General features: G+C 43.4%; 1 protein-coding gene across 2 annotated transcripts in view; it reads right to left on the bottom strand.

The window, feature by feature from the left end:
• BTBD1 (BTB domain containing 1) overlaps nucleotides 1-21,264 on the bottom strand; it is a 208,945-nt gene extending 187,681 nt beyond the window's left edge. The window contains exon 1 of one of the 2 annotated variants that reach the window (XM_069222562.1): nucleotides 20,721-21,264. In XM_069222562.1, coding sequence (XP_069078663.1) covers nucleotides 20,721-21,091 — 371 coding nt within the window. In that variant the 5' untranslated portion in view covers nucleotides 21,092-21,264. The remainder of the gene's footprint in view (nucleotides 1-20,720) is intronic. The other variant, XM_069222563.1, reaches the window with a different exon arrangement.
• Between the last annotated feature and the right edge of the window lie 1,482 nt (nucleotides 21,265-22,746).

Here is a 22,746-nt window from a genome sequence, read left to right on the forward strand (position 1 = left end):
AAAAAAAGCGCTGTTGCGCTTTCGTTAACCACGACTTTCGGAGAAAAAAAAAAAAAAACGGAAAAAAGGATGTTTCCCCGTAACAGAGTGGTGTAGACTACAGTGGCACAGAGTGCAGTGGGCTAGAGTGGAGTAGCATTGAGTAGAAGGGCGGAGAGTGCAGTGTTGCACAGTAGAGTGTCAGACTGCAGTGGTTTAGAGTGGCATAGAGAGCAGTGGCGTATAATACAGTGATGCTGAGTAGAGTGCATTGGCGTACAGTACAGTTGTTTAGAGTGCATTGGGGCAGAGTGCAGTGGCTAATAGTAGAGTGGCGTAGAGTGCAGTGGTTCAGGGTAGAGTGCAATTGCATTGAGTGGCACAGAATGTAATTGCATAGAGTAAAGTGGTATAGAATGCAGTGGTATAGAGTGCAGTGGTATAGAGTTGATTAGCGCAGCGTACAGTGGATTGGCACAGAGTGCAAGGGCACAGACTTGAGTGTTACAGAGTAAGGTGTATAGGTGTAGAGTGTACTGGCACAGAGTGCAGAGTGGCGTAGAGTACGCTGGTGTAGCATAGAGTTGTGCAGAGTAGATTGGTGCAGCCTCGACTGAAGTGGCAGAGTGCAGTGGTGAAGAGAGCATTGGCACAGAGTAAAGTGGGACAGGGTAGAGTAGAGAGGCATACCATGAAGTGGCGTAGAATGTAGCGGCGTAGAGTGGAGCTATGAAGAGTTCAGTGGTGTGATGTAAAGTGGAGTGGTGCAGCATAGAGTGGCGTGGCGTAGAGTGGACTATTCATGGTGTGGTAGCACACTGCCATTATAAACAACACATTTTCAATTGCACAGTGTAGGAAGTTGGCTCTGTATGTACTATTTCAAAGTAAGAAATAGCATGCACAGAGTCCAAGCGTTCCCCTTAGAGGTAAGATAGTGGCAAAAAGAGATAATTCTAATGCTCTATTTTGTGGTAGTGTGGTCGAGCAGTAGGCTTATCAGAGGGTAGTGTTAAGCATTTGTTGTACACACACAGGCAATAAATGAGGAACACACACTCAAAGACAATTCCAGGCCAATAGGTTTTTATATAGAAAAATATATTTTCTTAGTTTATTTTAAGAACCACAGGTTCAAGATTTAAAAGTAATACTTCAAATGAAAGGTGTTTCACTTAGGAACTTTGAATTAGCAAAATAGCATATACAGTTTTCACACAAATGGCAATAAGCTATTTTAAAACTAGACAGTGCAATTTTCAACAGTTCCTGGGGGAGCTAAGTGTTTGTTAGTTTTGCAGGTAAGTAAACCACCTACAGGGTTCAAAGTCGGGTCCAAGGTAGCCCACCGTTGGAGGTTCAGAGCAACCCCAAAGTTACCACACCAGCAGCTCAGGGCCGGTCAGGTGCAGAGGTCAAAGTGGTGCCCAAAACACATAGGCTTCAATGGAGAAGGGGGTGCCCCGGTTCCAGTCTGCCAGCAGGTAATTACCAGCGTCTTCAGAGGGCAGACCAGGGGGGTTTTGTAGGGCACTGGCGGGGGGCAAAAGTCAGCACAAAAAGTACACCCTCAGCGGCACGGGGGCGGCCGGGTGCAGAGTGCAAACAGGCATCAGGTTTGCAATAGGATTCAATGGGAGACCCAGGGGTCTCTTCAGCGAAGCAGGCAGGCAAGGTGGGGGGCTGCTCGGGGAAGCCACCACCTGGGCAAGGGAGAGGGCCACCTGGGGGTCGCTTCTGCACTGGAGGTCGGATCCTTCAGGTCCTGGGGGCTGCAGGTGCAGTGTCTTTACCAGGCATCGGGTTCTTTGAAGCAGGAAGTCGCGGTCAGGGGGAGCCTCTGGATTCCCTCTGCAGGCGTCGCTGTGGAGGCTCAGGGGGGTCAACTCTGGCTACTCACGGGCTCGCAGTCACCGGGGAGTCATCCCTGTAGTGTAGGTTCTCCACAAGTCGAGCCGGGGGCGTCGGGTGCAGAGTGCAAAGTCTCACGCTTCCGGCGGGAAACGTGTGTTCTTTAAAAGTTGCTTCTTTGTTGCAAAGATGTTTCTTCTTTGGACAGCGGCTCTGCTCCTCAGGAGTTCTTGGTCCTTTTAGATGCAGGGCAGTCCTCTGAGGCTTCAGAGGTCGCTGGACCCTGTGGAGCGCGTCGCTGTTGCAGTTTTTCTTGAAGTGGGGAGACAGGCCGGTAGAGCTGGGGCCAAAGCAGTTGGTGTCTCCGTCTTCTCTGCAGGATTGTCAGGTTAGCAGTCCTTCTTCGTCTTAGGTTGCAGGAATCTAGTTACCTAGGTTCTGGGAGCCCCTAAATACTTGATTTAGGAGGGTGTTTAGGTCTGGGGGGTTAGTAGCCAATGACTACTAGCCCTGAGGGTAGCTACACCCTCTTTGTGCCTCCTCCCTGAGGGGAGGGGGGCACATCCCTAATCCTATTGGGGGAATCCTCCATCTGCAAGATGGAGGACTTCTAAAAGTCAGAGTCACCTCAGCTCAGGACACCTTAGGGGCTGTCCTGACTGGCCAGTGACTCTTCCTTGTTTTTCTCATTATCTCTTCCAGCCTTCCCACCAAAAGTGGGGGGGTGGCTGGAGGGGGCAGGCAACTCCACTAGCTGGAGTGCCCTGGGGTGCTGTAACAAAGGGGGGGAGCCTTTGAGGCTCACCGCCAGGTGTTACAGTTCCTGCAGGGGGAGGTGAGAAGCACCTCCACCCAGTACAGGCTTTGTTACTAGCCACAGAGTGACAAAGGCACTCTCCCCATGTGGCCAGCAACATGTCTGGTGTGTGGCAGGCTGCTAAAACTAGCCAGCCCACACTAGAGGTCGGGTATGGTTTCAGGGGGCATCTCTAAGATGCCCTCTGGGGTGTATTTCACAATAAAATGTACACTGGCATCAGTGTGCATTTATTGTGCTGAGAAGTTTGATACCAAACTTCCCAGTTTTCAGTGTAGCCATTATGGTGCTGTGGAGTTCGTGTATGACAGACTCCCAGACCATATACTCTTATGGCTACCCTGCACTTACAATGTCTAAGGTTTTGCTTAGACACTGTAGGGGCATAGTGCTCATGCACCTATGCCCTCACCTATGGTATAGTGCACCCTGCCTTAGGGCTGTAAGGCCTGCTAGAGGGGTGACTTATCTATACCTATAGGCAGTGTGAGGTTGGCATGGCACCCTGAGGGGAGTGCCATGTCGACTTAGTCATTTTATCCCCACCAGCACACACCAGCTGGCAAGCAGTGTGTCTGTGCTGAGTGAGGGGTCTCCAGGGTGGCATAAGACATGCTGCAGTCCTTAGAGACCTTCCCTGGCATGAGGGCCCTTGGTACCAGGGGTAGCAGTTACAAGGGACTTACCTGGACGCCAGGGTGTGCCAATTGTGGAAACAAAGGTACAGGTTAGGGAAAGAACACTGGTGCTGGGGCCTGGTTAGCAGGCCTCAGCACACTTTCAAATCATAACTTGGCATCAGCAAAGGCAAAATGTCAGGGGGTAACCATGCCAAGGAGGCATTTCCTTACACACAGACATACAGACTTACTAATAAAACTATACAGTGCACAGACAAAAAAAATTGAAAATTGAATCACCTAGTGTAATGATTTGTTTTCATCATAAATCAAGTATTTGTTTCGAACACACTTTAGAAATAACAAAAAAACGTGCTTCAGTGTGTTCCTAATATATTCTGAAATACTTCAGTTCATTTACATGTTGTTGTGTTGACCAAGATTGCCACATGTATACTCTCACTTTGAAGTCAGAGAAGGAAAAGTAAACAAGCGCCCTCGGAAGACAGCGTTTGACATCTGACCTCGGTTTTTGAATGCACAGCAAATGTGACAAGATAAGAACAAGATTTACAGGCCTGTTTACAGAAAGGGAACACTCGGAAGGATACTGTAAATACAGTTTTGGCAATGGAAGGTAAAACCTCAAGGTTGACAGCTTAAAACAAAGTCAGCAAATGGAAATCAAGAAAATGTGAGTTACAAACCACAAAGCCTATGGTAACCAACTGGCAGAATGCATTCCAAAGTTAGCTTTCTGAATGTGCCCAAGATGTCTTCAGCAAAGCAGACAGCTGCACTGTCTGGTAGGCTGCGACCTAAAAAGAGCTCCATGCCTCAACTACACGTCACTATCTAAAAGCAGTGGTCAAAGTATGTAGGAAAGCGCGGACCGATCACATTCAGGACTATGTGAATGCAAATGATGTAACTTTCTGCTTAAACAGCAGACTTTTTAATGATAGAGCTTTATGGAGCAAAATTCTAGACCGCTTCCTTTTCATGCAAAGTATGTTAAGCTGAAGAAAGATTATTAGGATCTGTTGACTTGAGTGGCTTTGAACTCTATCAATAGGCCATTTTTATGGGACTCACTTTGTGATGCTGGGAACAGTAAGTGTGTGATTTGGTTGCATGCAGCTGTTCATAAAGATAGCAATGCAAGGGTTAGATATGGGCACAGTGAGCCATTATCGAGACAAACAAGTGATTAGTCAGGTTGCCCAATGCCACTAACCCTTTTAGGACTTGCCTGAACTTGCATGCACTGTCTGTTGTGAGAAATATTGCTAGTTTACTGTGGGTTTAGAACCCACCCATTGCTTATCACTGGCTGGCTTAACTGTCACTCATTTGTTTAGGTATTCGTTATTATGTGTGGGCTTTCCTTCCTCTTCTTTTGTTTGTCTCGCCCTTGGAGCATGGATGTATTACTGTGTCATGGCTCCGCTCGTTTTCTAAGGCTCAACTTTTTTCTTTTTAAGCACTCTACAATACAGCATATGTTTACCAGCTGTCTCCCTAGTGTGATTCTCTTCCCCTCTCCAAGCTGCTCTCTCTCACCAGTAAGCCCCACACCCAGTGTTGTGCTCAAACTTATGTGCCCTACTACCCATGTTGCTTTCTTGTCGGTATGGTTGTCCCACCTCCCACCTCCACGTTGCTCTCTCTCCTTCATTTGCTCTTCTTCTCTGCGTTCTGATATTGCACTCCTTCTCCGACGTTTGATCCCCCCACACCTTCGGAAAGGCTTCTCCCCAACTGGACCCCCATGTTGATACAAACAAATATTATTCTTTTTTTAAAAACATTTGTCAACCAGAGTTGGATTGGCAAAGAAAAAGAAACAAAGTAAGTGTGCTAATTTGTAAGCGAACGCATGCGTGGTGCGTGCACCCACACAATCACGTAATTGTTTTTTGGGTTTGGGTTTTTGGGGTTTTCTTTCTTATTTAGCCATGCAGCACAGGGTTAGAGATGGCTAAAAGGTACTGGCAACTCTTTGTAGCAAATGCAATATTAAAAGGAAGCATAGAAAATGCTTTGCATATGCTGTTGGAAGCCTTTTCATTGAAAAAAAGAATTCCAACAGCATTGAAATAAATTACTTGTCAATAATTTGAAAAAGACTAAGGGCCTGATTACGATCTTGTCGGACAGGTTACTCCGTCACAAACTTGACGGATATCCTGTCTGCAGTATTAGGACTCCATTATATGCTATGGAAGTCGTAATACGGCGGACAGTATATCCGTCACATTTGTAGTATTTCATCTACCAAGATTGTAATCAGACCCTAAGGTAATAGCCAGGGGTACCCAATATAATCCCAAGGCACCCTTATCAAATTGATAGCGGAGACTGGAATCTGTCCCCTTTTTTTGATTCGCTGAACTGCTGCTTCAGGCTCTTGAAAATCCTGAATGTCAAAGAACTAATTGCCTCTGACCGATACAGCAGTAAATTTAGACCTCTATTTTGCAGCACACGCTATTTTCAACTCATTGTTCGATTATGATGCCAAGTCAGCTGCTGTTGCCACCAACTGTATTTAGGCAGCTAAAGCAGAGAATAGGTTTCCAAGACCATTATTCAGGGAACTCACAAAAAGGCAAAACATGCTAAATTTACTAGATGTATTCCAGCCAATTTGTAACCGGGCCAACAAGTCTACTTGTACACTTGAAAAAATAGAGACTAAACTTATTGTCTTTGATTACAAGTAAGGTGTCCTGGGTGAAAGAACTCCAACTGGTTTCATCCAGCTCCCTCCCCACCCCTGATCTTGTCTCTCTCAAACTGCTACTTCCACGGCAACGTTGTTCCTTGCATCCCATCCCTCAATGCCTCTTTCCTTCACTCTAGTTAAGTCTCTTCTCACCTCCCAGTCCTCACCCTATACCATTACCTTACCCCAACCCTCACTTCAGTCATGCCTACTTAAGACCTCTTTATTTCACATGCTCAAAATCCCCATTTCTCCCTTCTGCTGGCCTCCGTCCTGCCTTCACCTCACCCCTATCAAAACCAACTGTTCTCCATTCACCCTACTCCCAAACTCCCAACTCCTCTACCCACTCACTCAGCAATTCTCCCATCTCTTCATCTCACTTGCCCAACCTTACACTCTTTCTGCACCACACTCCAAATTCCTCCTCAGCTCTCTTTCAGCTGTAACTCTTCAAACCTACATCATTTAACTCTCACTTCAGCCCAAGGTCTCCTCACACCCATCACTTCACATCACTCCCTATCCTTTCACCTTCTGCCACTTGCCTCCCCTACACTGTACCCCTTCTTTGCTCTCCCTTTGGCTTTCTCCCCAGTCACATCACTTTCCAGTTCTCTGACCTTACATCCTACACATCGCCCTGTATTTCACACCCCAGCTCTAACTGCTTTCCAGGGCCTCACAACTAAACCAGAGACACACTGATACTTAAAAAATAAAACAATCAGAACACTGAAAGAAACAGCAATTACCCTCTGTAAATTGACCGCATTCTAAAGGTGCTCTTAGGCAGCAGTGAGAACTCAAAATAATCACATATGTGTACAAACTTGCAACTTATACACTCATGCAACCCAGAAACCTAGTGCTCAGACCAGGCAAAAATCACTTTCACAGTAGTTCAGCCACCAACAATCCTGCATTACACACAATCCAGACACATTAAATACCAAACTAGCATAACAGAAGACTGTGTTACAAGAAGACAATTGCAGCTGCAATTAGAAAATGCATGACCAAATTCACCCACTAATCCCAACACCTGCGATCCCTTCGTCCACATTCAAATACATGACGAGATTTGTCATTGCTAAAGACGATTCTCACACCACCTACCAAAATAGACTTTGACATAACATACCTGGGCCTCCACAAGTGACCCACTGAGACCATACTTCCCACTTTCACAACAGCCATCCTGCTACCCCCAAAATGTACTGTTACATGACAATTCCAAGAAGCCACAATTCCCATTAACACTACTCTCCACCCTAGGGAGCCTGATTGCAGTTGACGTCAATGGAGGTCTGGCAACCATTGACTCCAAGCACCATTCACACCGAGTATTCTAGTAACAACCCCTGAAGGGACAAATACCAATGCAAACACAGAAGTGGCCTTATAAAGAAAGCAATACAATCTGTTGCATGTTCCTTCACAACCAAATCATCTACTGTATTGGCCAAGCCTAAGAACGCATCCTCTACCTCTTACATGAATACACATATCAATTCTCACAGCAATCAGACACACTCCACTGACAGATCAACCAAACAGCACCACACATCAAAGGATCATAAAAACTACAGTTGTCCCAGGATTACTGCACCTACTACTATATCAGAAGTCATTGTGCAGCAAATGCTTTGCCTTGACATGGTCAATAAAAGCCAAACATTGGTGCTAAGCAGATACGAAAAGCAGCCTGTAATCACATATCGTCCTCAATCAACATTACACATTAACAAACAAGTAAAGACCTTAAGTCCTTAGAGAAGCTCCTTAATGTTTTAGGAAAGAAATACTACTTGGATAACAAACTACTGAACCCTAATTACCATAAATAGATGGCCAATGAACCTGAAGAAGAGCACCTACACATGCACTCACAATGGGAACATTCAACGCCATGGCCTCTACAAGTAAAGCTGCCTAAATCACATCTTTAATTTTCAAACTTAATTGTACTTCATCACACCCCTGGAAAATACTATACCTGACTATCTCACACCAGAGAACACACCCAACAAACTCTAAAAGGCCAGCTGTCAGGGCACTCGTGATCAGAAGATTGAAAGTTAATACGGTTTAGAAACTTCAGTATGGACATGGTAATAACAACATAGAAAGTTCATAAATCATTTATTTCTTAGAACACAAGGTTTGCCATAAATAGAACAATCCTCCTTGAATTAGATATTCATGTAGCATCCATAGTCTTAATGTTCATGTAGCAACCATAGCCAACACGTGTTTCGTCCTATGAGAGAATAATCTCACAGACTTCGTCAGGGCTGCAAAACATATATATGGGAACAATGACTATAACAATAGTATATATTCAAAAATTGTTCAGAGCAGAACACTAGATCAACATCCCGTGATAATTGTGAGAGCCAAAGCCATGCCAAAAGTGAATTAACCCCTTCTGTGCCTTGGACGAGATGATCTCGTCCAAGGCTACAGTTCCCCTGTGCCTTGGACGAGATCATCTCGTCCTAGGCACAGGGAAACTTGGGGGCGCGCTAGCGCGCCCCCGTGCACCCCCCTTCCCCCCCCAAGTCGGGATGGAAGGGGAAGACCCCAACCCCCCCCACCCCCCCCGTGAGGTCAGCGCGCGAGTGCGCGCTGATTTGTCACAGGGGCCTCCCTAGTCGCGCTGGAAGCAGAGCAAAAGCATTTCTTTTTCAATCACTTGGGAGGCCCGGAGGGGCTTCAAAGGGAAGGAAAAGTATTTCCTTCCCTTTGAAGTCCCTCCGAGGGTTTCAAAAGCCGGATTGCTTGCAATCCGGCTTTTGAAACCCCACTAGACACCAGGGATTTTTTTTTTTTTTTATTGAAACAGACAAAAGGGAGCGACCCCTTGGGCAAGGGTCGCTCCCAGGGGGGGCATTTTTTTGAGAAGGCCTTTTCTGCCCCCAGGGGGGGCAGAAACCTCTAGGCACCAGGGACCATTTTTTTTCTCTTTTTTTTTTTTTTTATGTTTCATTTCTTTTTTTTGGGTGGGGAGCGACCCCTTAGGCAAGGGTCGCTCCCCTTGGGGGAAAATTATATTTTGGCCATTTCTGCCCCCCTTGGGGGCAGATTGGCCTATTCTGATGAGGGACAAATTTATTTTAGGCCATTTCTGCCCCCCCTGGGGGCAGATCGGCCTATTACTAGGCCGAACTGCCCCCAGGGGGGGGGCAGAACCCTCAGGGCACCAGGGCAAATTTTTTTGTTGTGTTTTTTTTTTTGTTTGTTTTTTTCGAGATGGGGAGCGACCCATCAGGCAAGGGTCGCTCCCCTGGGGGGCAAATTGTATTTAGGCCATTTCTGCCCCCCTTGGGGGCAGATTGGCAGATTTTAGGTCAATCTGCCCCCAAGGGGGCAGAAACCACTAGGCACCTGGGATTTGTTTTTTGGCGCCAATGTCACGCAGGGGGAGCGACCCCTTAGGCAAGGGTCGCTCCCAGGGGGGTGGGGGCTGGGGGGGGCAAATTTATTTTAGGGCATTTCTGCCCCCCCCCTCCCGGGGCCGGCTAAGCTAGAGGCCAAACTCCACAGGTAGGCACTTTGCAAAAAACACCTCTGTTTTCTGTGAAAAAATATGTTCTGTCCACGTTGTGTTTTGGGCCATTTCCTTTCGTGGGCGCTAGGCCTACCCACAGAAGTGAGGTACCATTTTTATTGAGAGACTTAGGGGAACGCTGGGTGGAAGGAAATTTGTGGCTCCTCTCAGATTCCAGAACTTTCTGCCACAGAAATGTGAGGAACATGTGTTTTTTTAGCCACATTTTGAGGTTTGCAAAGGATTCTGGGTAACAGAACCTGGTCCGAGCCCCGCAAGTCACCCCATCTTGGATTCCCCTAGGTCTCTAGTTTTCAGAAATGCACAGGTTTGGTAGGTTTCCCTAGGTGCCGGCTGAGCTAGAGGCCAAAATCTACAGGTAGGCACTTCGCAAAAAACACCTCTGTTTTTTTCCAAAATTTAGGATGTGTCCACGTTGCGCTTTGGGGTGTTTCCTGTCGCCGGCGCTAGGCCTACCCACGCAAGTGAGGTATCATTTTTATCGGGAGACTTGGGGGAACGCTGGGTGGAAGGAAATTTGTAGCTCCTCTCAGATTGCAGAACTTTCTGCCACAGAAATGTGAGGAACATGTGTTTTATTAGCCAAATTTTGAGGTTTGCAAAGGATTCTGGGTAACAGAACCTGGTCCGAGCCCCGCAAGTCACCCCTCCTTGGATTCCCCTAGGTCTCTAGTTTTCGGAAATGCACAGGTTTGGTAGGTTTCCCTAGGTGCCGGCTGAGCTAGAGGCCAAAATCTACAGGTAGGCACTTCGCAAAAAACACCTCTGTTTTCTCTCAAAATTTAGGATGTGTCCACGTTGCGCTTTGGGGTGTTTCCTGTCGCCGGCGCTAGGCCTACCCACGCAAGTGAGGTATCATTTTTATCGGGAGACTTGGGGGAACGCTGGGTGGAAGGAAATTTGTAGCTCCTCTCAGATTCCAGAACTTTCTGCCACAGAAATGTGAGGAACATGTGTTTTTTTAGCCAAATTTTGAGGTTTGCAAAGGATTCTGGGTAACAGAACCTGGTCCGAGCCCCGCAAGTCACCCCTCCTTGGATTCCCCTAGGTCTCTAGTTTTCAGAAATGCACAGGTTTGGTAGGTTTCCCTAGGTGCCGGCTGAGCTAGAGGCCAAAATCTACAGGTAGGCACTTCGCAAAAAACACCTCTGTTTTTTTCCAAAATTTAGGATGTGTCCACGTTGCGCTTTGGGGTGTTTCCTGTCGCCGGCGCTAGGCCTACCCACGCAAGTGAGGTATCATTTTTATCGGGAGACTTGGGGGAACGCTGGGTGGAAGGAAATTTGTAGCTCCTCTCAGATTGCAGAACTTTCTGCCACAGAAATGTGAGGAACATGTGTTTTATTAGCCAAATTTTGAGGTTTGCAAAGGATTCTGGGTAACAGAACCTGGTCCGAGCCCCGCAAGTCACCCCTCCTTGGATTCCCCTAGGTCTCTAGTTTTCGGAAATGCACAGGTTTGGTAGGTTTCCCTAGGTGCCGGCTGAGCTAGAGGCCAAAATCTACAGGTAGGCACTTCGCAAAAAACACCTCTGTTTTCTCTCAAAATTTAGGATGTGTCCACGTTGCGCTTTGGGGTGTTTCCTGTCGCCGGCGCTAGGCCTACCCACGCAAGTGAGGTATCATTTTTATCGGGAGACTTGGGGGAACGCTGGGTGGAAGGAAATTTGTAGCTCCTCTCAGATTCCAGAACTTTCTGCCACAGAAATGTGAGGAACATGTGTTTTTTTAGCCAAATTTTGAGGTTTGCAAAGGATTCTGGGTAACAGAACCTGGTCCGAGCCCCGCAAGTCACCCCTCCTTGGATTCCCCTAGGTCTCTAGTTTTCAGAAATGCACAGGTTTGGTAGGTTTCCCTAGGTGCCGGCTGAGCTAGAGGCCAAAATCTACAGGTAGGCACTTCGCAAAAAACACCTCTGTTTTTTTCCAAAATTTAGGATGTGTCCACGTTGCGCTTTGGGGTGTTTCCTGTCGCCGGCGCTAGGCCTACCCACGCAAGTGAGGTATCATTTTTATCGGGAGACTTGGGGGAACGCTGGGTGGAAGGAAATTTGTAGCTCCTCTCAGATTGCAGAACTTTCTGCCACAGAAATGTGAGGAACATGTGTTTTTTTAGCCAAATTTTGAGGTTTGCAAAGGATTCTGGGTAACAGAACCTGGTCCGAGCCCCGCAAGTCACCCCTCCTTGGATTCCCCTAGGTCTCTAGTTTTCAGAAATGCACAGGTTTGGTAGGTTTCCCTAGGTGCCGGCTGAGCTAGAGGCCAAAATCTACAGGTAGGCACTTCGCAAAAAACACCGCTGTTTTCTCCCAAAATTTAGGATGTGTCCACGTTGTGCTTTGGGGCGTTTCCTGTCGCAGGCGCTAGGCCTACCCACACAAGTGAGGTATCATTTTTATCGGGAGACTTGGGGGAACATAGATTAGCAAAACAAGTGCTATTGCCCCTTGTCTTTCTCTACATTTTTTCCTTCCAAATATAGGAGAGTGTGTAAAAAAGACATCTATTTGAGAAATTCCCTATAATTCACATGCTTGTATGGTCACCCCGGAATTCAGAGATGTGCAAATAACCACTGCTCCTCAGCACCTTATCTTGTGCCCTTTTTGGAAATGCAAAGGTTTTCTTGATAGCAATTTTGTACTCTTTATATTTCAGCAAATGAATTGCTGTATACCCGGTACAGAATGAAAACGCACTGCAGGGTGCAGCTGATTTATTGGCTCTGGGTTCCTCGGGTTCTTGATGAACCTACAAGCCCTATATATCCCCGCAACCAGAGGAGACCAGCAGACGTAACAGTATATTGCTTTCCATAATCTGACATTGCAGGGAAAAGTTACAGAGTAAAACGTAGAGAAAAATTGATGTTTTTTTCACCTCAATTTCAATATTCTTCTTTTTCAGCTGTTATTTTCTGTAGGAAACCCTTGTAGGATCTACACAAATGACCCCTTGCTGAATTCAGAATTTTGTCTACTTTTCAGAAATGGTTAGGTTTCTGGGATCCAGCATTGGTTTCATGCCCATTCCTGTCACTGACTGGAAGGAGGCTGAAAGCACAAAAAATTGCAAAAATGGGGTATGCCCCAGTAAAATGCCAAAATTGTGTTGAAAAATTGGGTTTTCTGATTGAAGTCTGCCTGTTCCTGAAAGCTAGGAAGCTGCTGAGTTTAGCACTGCAAACCCTTTGTTGATGCCATTTTCAGGGGGAAATCCACAAGCCTTCTTCTGCAGCCACTTTTTCCAATTTTTTTGAAAAAAACGAAATTTTCACTGTATTTTGGCCAATTTCTTGGCCTCCTTCAAGGGAACCCACAAAGTCTGGGTACCTCTAGAATCCCTAGGATGTTGGAAAAAAAGGACGCAAATTTGGCTTGGTTAGCTTATGTGGACAAAAAGTTATGAGGGCCTAAGCCCGAACTGCCCCAAATAGGCAAAAAAAGGCCTGGCACAGGAGGGGGAAAAGGCCTGGCAGCGAAGGGGTTAAAAAGTGCCAAACAATCCAATGACAATCGATCTGTTTGAAATAAATTATGTTACACAGAGAGGGTTGTCACACTTAAGAGATGACCATAATATTTGACCAGTACGACATAAAGCTATAAACTAATGTGATAATTCCATGTGTAAGGGATAGTATGAAATGAATATGAACGCCTCCATATTCGAGCCAAAGATCACCGAAAAACCCAAATAGAAAAAGAGTGTCCGAAAACCAGCTAGTAAGGTGTAAACAGAAGAGAGAAAGTGCAATAGAATAAGAATAAAAATTAACATCACACCCAAATGTTCATGAGAGACCTGCACCTAATACTAAATCACATAATGATTAAAAAGCCTACCTTGATTCAAATTAAATCTTATGTAGGAAATCAGTCCTATGAAAACTATGTAAAGTCTGTGGAAAAAGTCAAAACCATTACATTAAGTAATCCAAGTCTATTTAAAAAGTCCAAAATAAGCATCTGTATCCAAATACCAGCAAAAAATATAGTCATCGGGTCTGGACTGACCTTTAATCAGTACATAGTATCCCATAGTATGTCATCTAATGAAGAAATCCTAATGCGTTCCCAAACCACGAGGTACGGGGAAAAGAATAATCGGCGACTGAGTATATGGCTTGTAAAAACCTAAAGCGAAGAAGATATGAACCAATAAGAACCTAATATTAGCCTAGAGTACACCCAAGATGCACATAGTAACAGATAAGCCCTTACCTATCTTCAAATAACTGTCAATATCTAGAAGAGACACGCCGTGGTGCGGTACTCCCACGTCGCGCTTAGTAACTGGGAGACAAAATCGTAGGTGGTTCGTATGGGGCGGATGCGTAATGAAGTATCCTCCCGTCAAAGATGAGGAAATAGAAAACGGACAAACATCAATTAACGAGCGCCATCTTGGTATTCTACGAGTAATTGTTAGCGACGAGGAAAACTGCAAAACGGTACGTCCAAGCAACATCAAGGCTCCTTCAAAATACACATATCCAATGCTATGATAGTATAATAACAAATCAGGGAAGCCAGTATAACTAGAGAGACCCCAATGTGTACTAGAGGAAAAAAGTATCAAGAACTAAGTCTAAAATAGAAAGGTTATGTAGCTCAATGATGGAATAAAGAGAGAAAGAAAGTATAGTGCACCAATACGGCGTTCCATATTCACATCATGTGTAAAACCTCACAAATGGCAGGAATACAGTATATGGCATACAAGAGGGTAGATAAATGGTATATAGATTAATGATAATTCCTATATTACAATGCGGCGTTCCACATTCACATCATGTGTAAACCTCACAAATGGCAGGAATACAATATATGGCATACAAGAGGGTAGATATACGGTATATAGATTAATGATAATTCCTTATTACAATTGTTACTAATGGTCTAGTACAGTGCATATGAATAATACATGAGGAGAAGAATAAGCATTGGTGTAGTCTGTCACAAAGCAGATCAGTAAAGTTATGCATCCTTCAAGAGAACAACTCCAATCCCATGTTCTCAAACAATCTGCTGTATATAAGTCCCAATATAGAATACAATTCAATTAGCCTAAGGCTAAAGAACAATTCATTATTACCCAGCTTAATACAGTCATAACAAAAGTAAGAAAACCCTGTGACATAGATAGTTGTCAATTACCATGTTAGGTAAGCATAAGTTGCATTAATCACCCAAATAGTATTCCATTTCGAAATTGCTGTTAAGACCATCTTCTACCGCTCTAAGTTTCAGGATCCAGTAGCATTCTCTTTTTCGGAGGGCCAACTCTCTATTCCCTCCTCTAGGGTCTCTAACGATATGGTCAAAACCAAAGAAATCAAAGCCACAAGTGTTATTCTGTTTAGGGCAATGTTGCATATGGTTTACTATGGGGTATCTTTCATCTCCCTGTCTCGGGGCTCTGAAATGTTCACTTGCCCTAATTCTGAGTGGTCTGATAGTGCTACCTATATAGTATAGGCCACATCTGCACATAATCATATAGATGACAAAATTACTATCACATGTGATATTACAATTAATGTTGTATTGACCACCAGTAGAGCTCTTAAATGAAGTTATACCTGACTTGGCCCATCTACACATTCCACAATGTCCACACTTGAAAAAGCCTTTTCCATGGATAGTAAGCCAGTTGTCCTGGTTTGGTTTACTGCGAAAATTAGGGCATAGGAAATTTTTAAGAGTTCTACCTCTTCTATAGGTAAAAACCGGGGTATCTGGAATCACTTTTTTAAGAATAGGATCTGATGTTAAAATATACCAATGTTTCTTCATACATTTGTGTAGTAAAGTGGCGGTTTTCGTATAATCAACAATACAACGAATAGTCTTGTCACTTGGTCGGGATTTTTTTGCCAATATGTCTGTCCTTTTTAGACGTGTGGCCCTTTTCCGGGCCCTATCTATCACCCTAGAGGAATAACCCCGGGCTAGAAATCTCTTACTCATATCTTCTATGCAAAGTCCAAAATCCTCTTCACGACTACAATTGCGTCTTGCCCTTACCATCTCACCATATGGTATTGAATTAATTTGATGGACTGGATGTGCGCTCTTAGCATGTAAAACAGAGTTACAGGAGGTACTTTTCCTATATAGTCGACTATTTTATTGTTGTGAATGAGAAGTTCGACGTCCAGAAAGGGGATGCTGGTCGTACTATGTTCCGAAGTAAAATGAATATTAGACTCATTAATGTTTAGATAGTTGATAAAGTTATCAAGTTCTTGTAAATCGCCTGTCCAAATCATCAAGCAGTCATCAATGTATCTGCCCCAATAGAGTATATCTGAAATCCACTTGCTGCCCTCTTTGCTCCAGATCTTATTTTGTTCGAACAATCCCATAAAAAGATTAGCATATGCTGGTGCAAATTTAGATCCCATAGCTACGCCTTGTTTCTGGCGATATCAGTCATTTTTAAACAAGAAAACATTATTATTCAAGATCAAATCGACCATGTTAATCAACATTTGAGTGTGGCAATAAAGGCTTGCGAGTCTTTTATAAAGAAAATGGCGTAATGCTTCCTTTCCTTGTTCATGGTTAATACTAGTGTAGAGGGAAGTAACATCTAGTGTAACTAGAGTCATCCCTGGTTCCCAGGTGATGTCCGTAAGTATGCTAAGGATATGTTTGGTATCTTTGATATAAGATGGTAAGTTACCTACAATGGGCTGTAAAAAAATGTCAACATATTCCGAAAGTTTTTCTGTGGGACCACCAATACCTGAAACAATTGGCCTGCCCGGAGGGGAAGTTGGGTTTTTATGCACTTTAGGAAGTGCATATATACAAGGATTTCTAGGTCTGTGAACACGTAAGTACATATATTCCTCCTCTTTTAGAAGTGAGTGGTCCAGACAATCGTGTAAAAATCTATTAATTTTATTCGCAAGCACGGGGATGGGGTCTGTCAAAATCTTCTCATAGCAGATAACATCATCTAATTGTCTATATATCTCTAGGTCATAATCTGCAGTGTTCATAATTACGATGTTTCCCCCTTTATCCGCCTCCCGGATGGTAATCTCCTTATTGGTTTGTAAAAGTTTCAAATTGGTCTTTTCTACTTGAGTGAGGTTTTGATGCCAACCATGTTGCCGACTCAAATTTGTTGACTCTACTTTATTTAAGTCACGCCAGACAACCTTAAAAAAAGTATCTATACAGTTGTCCTTCGTCAAGGTAGGTGTCCAGACTGATTTTCTCCTCAAGCCACTTTGGAGTGAGTCTGAAGGGATGTCAAGATCTGATAAGATGCGTGTTATGGTAGTGGGATCCTGTTCATTGTCTGTAATCGACAGTAAGGTAGCTGTATTCTGGACGTCTATAATGGACAAATGTTGACCGTCACTGTGACCGTCAAAAAGGGTACTAGTGTCCCTGCTGTCAGGCTGATTGGCAAAGTGCCTCCTCAACTTTAAACGTCTAGTAAATTTGAAAAAGTCAATTTTCGTTCTCTGAAAATCTCCAAAATCTCCTGGACAGAACCCCAGTCCTTTACTAAGGAGACTTAGGTCGTGCGTAGTAAGTTTCAGGTTGGAGAGATTAATGATATTGATAGAGCAGCCATCAGAGTTATTTATTTCCCCCTGTTCCAAGATCGGGTTTTCATCCCTTTCCTTGTGTCTGTGTTTTCTACCTCTGCCACCCCTCCTGGTTTTTCTGGGTCCACCCTGTATCGACTTCCTTCCCATTGTCCCCGTCTTATCCTCTGCTAAAAAAGATGGAGTGCCTTGTTGCATTACCGTATCTTGTCTGGAAAGATTAGAGTTGGCACTTGTATCACTGTTGTTAGTTGAAACGCTGTTAAGTGAGGATGAAGAACCTGCATCGTAGTTTTGTGGAGGTTCATAGCTTTTGACTAGATGATCATATTTACGGGCGAATGTAAAGATCCTGCCATTTTTATAATCCAATTCATCTTGTCTGAGTTTACGTGCTTTTTTTTTAGTAATCTCAATTTGATGTTGTTCAATAATTTCATTCAGAATTGTAAAATTTTTTGCAGTTGGTTCCTCCATATTCATATTTTTAATCTCTATTTCTAGTTTAGAGATTTCTGATTGCAATCTAGTCACTTTTCTCTCAGAGTTCTCTATTAAAATGTTCATAAGTCTGAGTGAACTTGATACCAGTTCCTGTTCCCAACTATCTAATAGGTCTGGATCAAGATCATCAAAAGTGGGAAAAATATGTGACCGTAACCCTCTAGGTATCCTGTTAAGTTTTAGGTATTGTTTCAAGGTGGCCCTATCCCACCATTTGGATACCTCCTGTTTCTTTAATTTCTCTAATTTAACAAACTTGTCCCGGAGCCCCATTTTGGTGTGTTGGGCACCGATTGAATGTGACTTAGGTAAAGTTCCTGTCTGCTCTAAACTACCAAAGATGTCTGCTGCTAATTTATCACGATCCATATTCACGAAATAGAGTACAGGCAAAACACTATAAAATAAGAAAATTAAACAAATTTGTCAATGGGCTGGAGCAGCACCCCTATGTTAACATCAAAGAATTAGAACAAAAACACATAGGAAGAAAATCATAGGATTTGGGCGCTCACAGTGAGTCCATGTAATAATATTAGTATTCCAAAATGTGGCACGGTGCTCCTGGCAAGAGGATCTTCCTTAATCCTCCAATGTTTCAAGGGAAATTAACAATGAAAAGGCCAGCTGTCAGGGCACTCGTGATCAGAAGATTGAAAGTTAATACGGTTTAGAAACTTCAGTATGGACATGGTAATAACAACATAGAAAGTTCATAAATCATTTATTTCTTAGAACACAAGGTTTGCCATAAATAGAACAATCCTCCTTGAATTAGATATTCATGTAGCATCCATAGTCTTAATGTTCATGTAGCAACCATAGCCAACACGTGTTTCGTCCTATGAGAGAATCATCTCACAGGACTTCGTCAGGGCTGCAAAACATATATATGGGAACAATGACTATAACAATAGTATATATTCAAAAATTGTTCAGAGCAGAACACTAGATCAACATCCCGTGATAATTGTGAGAGCCAAAGCCATGCCAAAAGTGAATTAAAAAGTGCCAGACAATCGATCTGTTTGAAATAAATTATGTTACACAGAGAGGGTTGTCACACTTAAGAGATGACCATAATATTTGACCAGTACGACATTAAGCTATAAACTAATGTGATAATTCCATGTGTAAGGGATAGTATGAAATGAATATGAACGCCTCCATATTCGAGCCAAAGATCACCGAAAAACCCAAATAGAAAAAGAGTGTCCGAAAACCAGCTAGTAAGGTGTAAACAGAAGAGAGAAAGTGCAATAGAATAAGAATAAAAATTAACATCGCACCCAAATGTTCATGAGAGACCTGCAACTAATACTAAATCACATAATGATTAAAAAGCCTACCTTGATTCAAATTAAATCTTATGTAGGAAATCAGTCCTATGAAAACTATGTAAAGTCTGTGGAAAAAGTCAAAACCATTACATTAAGTAATCCAAGTCTATTTAAAAAGTCCAAAATAAGCATCTGTATCCAAATACCAGCAAAAAATATAGTCATCGGGTCTGGGCTGACCTTTAATCAGTACATAGTATCCCATAGAATGTCATCTAATGAAGAAATCCTAATGCGTTCCCAAACATCTAGTCAGAAAACAAACCAACATCAGATTATGTTCCTTTCAAAATGACATCTAGGAAAATAATGTATATTCATATCATGTCACAACATAACACTTAAGATAACATTCTTCAAAGCACACTATAAGTTACAACTCAGTCATCTGAGACACCCAAAATCCAATTTAGCATTCAGGAAAACAGGATATTTTGAGTGAATGAGAGCAAACAACCATTTATGAACCACTGAACAACAGAAGCAGAAGCTCACTACTGTATTAAAAGCATCCCTCTCAGGATTAGCCACCTCATCTACTTAAGGGTACGAACCCACAGACAGCTTGAGGCCGATTTATAAACTTTGTCCACTGGAAACTATATTTCTGGAACAATTCAACAGCAGGCACCCAAACACCATTAGCCCCAGTACTGCATTAGGAATGGTGTACATGTGTTATATAACAAGTGTAACAATGTACATTATGGAACTTGCCATTTTATTTCTCATGTTAAGTGCGGGCCTACTGGCACCACCAACCAAAGTGCTTGTAACATGAGGCCACTTGGCGGCTATTGTTTGAAATTTTAAGGTACTCACCAAAAATAGCATGACACTACACAGATATTTGTATATGTGATTTCAAGTATTCATGTTCTATGGTCAGGGTCTATGAGAAGTGAAGCCGTCTCAACCTGTGCCTCGGCTGAAAAATGAACAAATACACCAGGGAAGACCTAGTGATAGAAAGTACTACAAAAAAAAGCCTGAACGGAATTACACAATGACACAAAGCTATATCTTTTCTCATGGAAGTGTCTTTCTTTGCTTTGGTGTTAAGATTTTATCTACAGTGCTTTGAAATGGAAGGCGTGAAGTAAGAAGGGTTCTATAAAAACAAGTTATTATTCCCCAAATCAGGTATCAAAAATTATTCAATCAGGAGTAACCACTGCTAGAGGCGGCTAACTTCAAATAGTTGCCTTCGACTCCAGAAATTAGCCAGCAGCTAATTCAATAACACACTGTAGATTAAACTATATATAAAAAACATCTGCAGATGGGATAAGATTTAAAAAAAGTAGCAATACTCCACCGACAACCACTGATATAGTAATTGAAGCGCTTCAAATAATATCAGGCCGTAAATACGAATGTAACCATTACAAGGCACCACTATGGGACGGTTAAACTACAATACAGCAAATACATACTGATGTGTCCATTTCTAAATAAAAGTGTACATAAGAACTCGTTTCCGTCCTGTATTGAAATTGTAATAACTTATGGCAGACGGAGGTCGCCTTGTCGGGAAGCATCCTCGAGACCTGCTGATCACAGCAGATATCGGTGGAAAGTATTACCTCAGAAGACAATCTTGCTTGCACAAAGATAGAGAAGAGAATACTTTGAGCCTCTACAAGTAACTGTTCCACCATCTAATTAAAGCTATTGATACTCGGAAGTCATACTTGAAACACAGATTTTTAGCAATTACTTGAGCATCCATGTACCTGAGCAGAGCAAGGAAGGCAGCAGGCTCTACATCAGGCAGCTCGATCTCGGCGGAGGTGGTGGCCATGCCCCCATTGAACATGGCATCAAAAACAGCACTGCCAGCAGCAAGCACGAACCTGTGCGCCGGAATGCGCTGCGCCGTGCGATCCTTGCCCACTACGAAGCGCACGTCGCTCAAGAGCTCGTTATTAAAGAGGAAAGTGAAGCGCTCCTGCAGAGAACTCTTGGTGGCCTGCCAGTTGTACATGGGCTGCCGGTGGTAAGGCCCGGGAGGCTCGGCGGCGCCTCTTCCACCTCCCTTGGCCGCCGCCGCCTCCTCATCCGAGGCGGCGTTGGAGGCAGCGTCAGCCCCTCCCGCTGAGGCCATGGCTGAGTTAGCTATGCCTGGCCGCGGGAGGCTAGCCGCAAAGCCCCCATCTCTCCCCGTACAGAGCAACTCTCGTTGCTGTTTACATGCCAAGGTAGAATACGGGAAACCTATCGCTCCGGGACGTGACGTCGAGCGTCGCACACAGATACACGCTCAGCGACCCCGCGACCGAGGAAATGCTTCGAAAAGAGGAAGCAGCCCTGCGCTCTGCGTAAAAACAAGGTCATTGGTGTGGCGCTCTAGTGCTGTAGCGAAAGCAAAAATAATAGCTCCGGTTCAAGTAATGTTCAAAACATAAGCGTTTTCTGTCCCTGTTTAAAATGGTATAAACGTGAAGATATTCGTGCACGCTATTAGTTACAATACGACATCGATATAACCGCTTTATATCAAACATATTTTTACAACATATAACACCGCCTTATTTATTTTTGTAGCATTCAAGATGAGTGAAATCGGGACGAGCGTTACCATATTGTGGTAGTCCCTGGAATGTCTTACCATGACTGCAAACGTCAGTCACATTAATTATTTTTTTCACTCTGACGAATATTTAAACAGCTCACTACATTCATCAACATTAATCGCTGCTAGAAGTCTGCCAGTCCAAATATCTTTATTGCTACATAAGAATAAGTCATACAGTAATTGTAAGGACACATTACACAGCCATCATATTATTAAAATGACGTAATAATTTCCAATAAGAACAATGAATTCTTTTCTAAACGAATACAATGCTAATATGTGAAACTGACTCATAAATACACTGTCATTTGTATTTATAGAACCATGCAAACCATGTCTTAACCAAGGAACTTTTATTAGTACTAGAATCAAGATTACTTCTCCAGAAGGACCACGTAAACCGAAAGCACCACGCTAACCAAATTTAGGAACCTCCCGCACAGTACATTGATGGAATATCTGTTACGTATCACATTTCTAGGGCCACTAATGTGATTTGTTGTAACCACGTTTCCAAATAGTGTCAAACGCCATATTTGCTGAATGTTCAATGTCTTTGTAGGTACAATTATAAAGTGTATTATTGAAGAGTAGAGGAGATCCACACACAGGTAAGTTGGATTTCTTTATTATATGTTAAGAAATATGACAGCCTCGAAACTTCTGTCCTCCTTCTTCAAACCCCGGACTGCAACTGCCACCTTGGCTCAAACCGCCCCCAACATTCTCCATTCCACGGTTCCCCGTTCTCTAGTTCCACCGCGCGAGGAACACAGCAGAGAGCACAAGGGACCCAACACATCTCTTCCCTTACAACGCTTTTGACAAAACGAAAAAGAAAAAAAAACAAATTACAAAAATAATTCATTAATGCATAACTACCAATCAAATATATGGCAAATTATAAAATAGTAAACACAGTACATTAGAATGTGTAATCATCAAATTTCGTAGGAGGTTTGACAGTTCTATCTGAACGTCTGCAAGGGTGCACAGGCGGATCAATTGCCTTGGAAGACTGATTCCTGCAATCATCAAATCTCTTAGGTGGTTTGACAGTTCTAGCTGAACATCTGCAAGGATGCACAGGTGGATCAATTGCCTGATTTCCAGAACGATCAACATGCACCCTTCCGTTTCCGTTCACACCCTGGTCATCCTCCACATTCACAGTCTTAGAGATA

Source organism: Pleurodeles waltl, chromosome 3_1 (genome assembly GCF_031143425.1).
Source record: "Pleurodeles waltl isolate 20211129_DDA chromosome 3_1, aPleWal1.hap1.20221129, whole genome shotgun sequence".
Taxonomy (NCBI): domain Eukaryota; kingdom Metazoa; phylum Chordata; class Amphibia; order Caudata; family Salamandridae; genus Pleurodeles; species Pleurodeles waltl.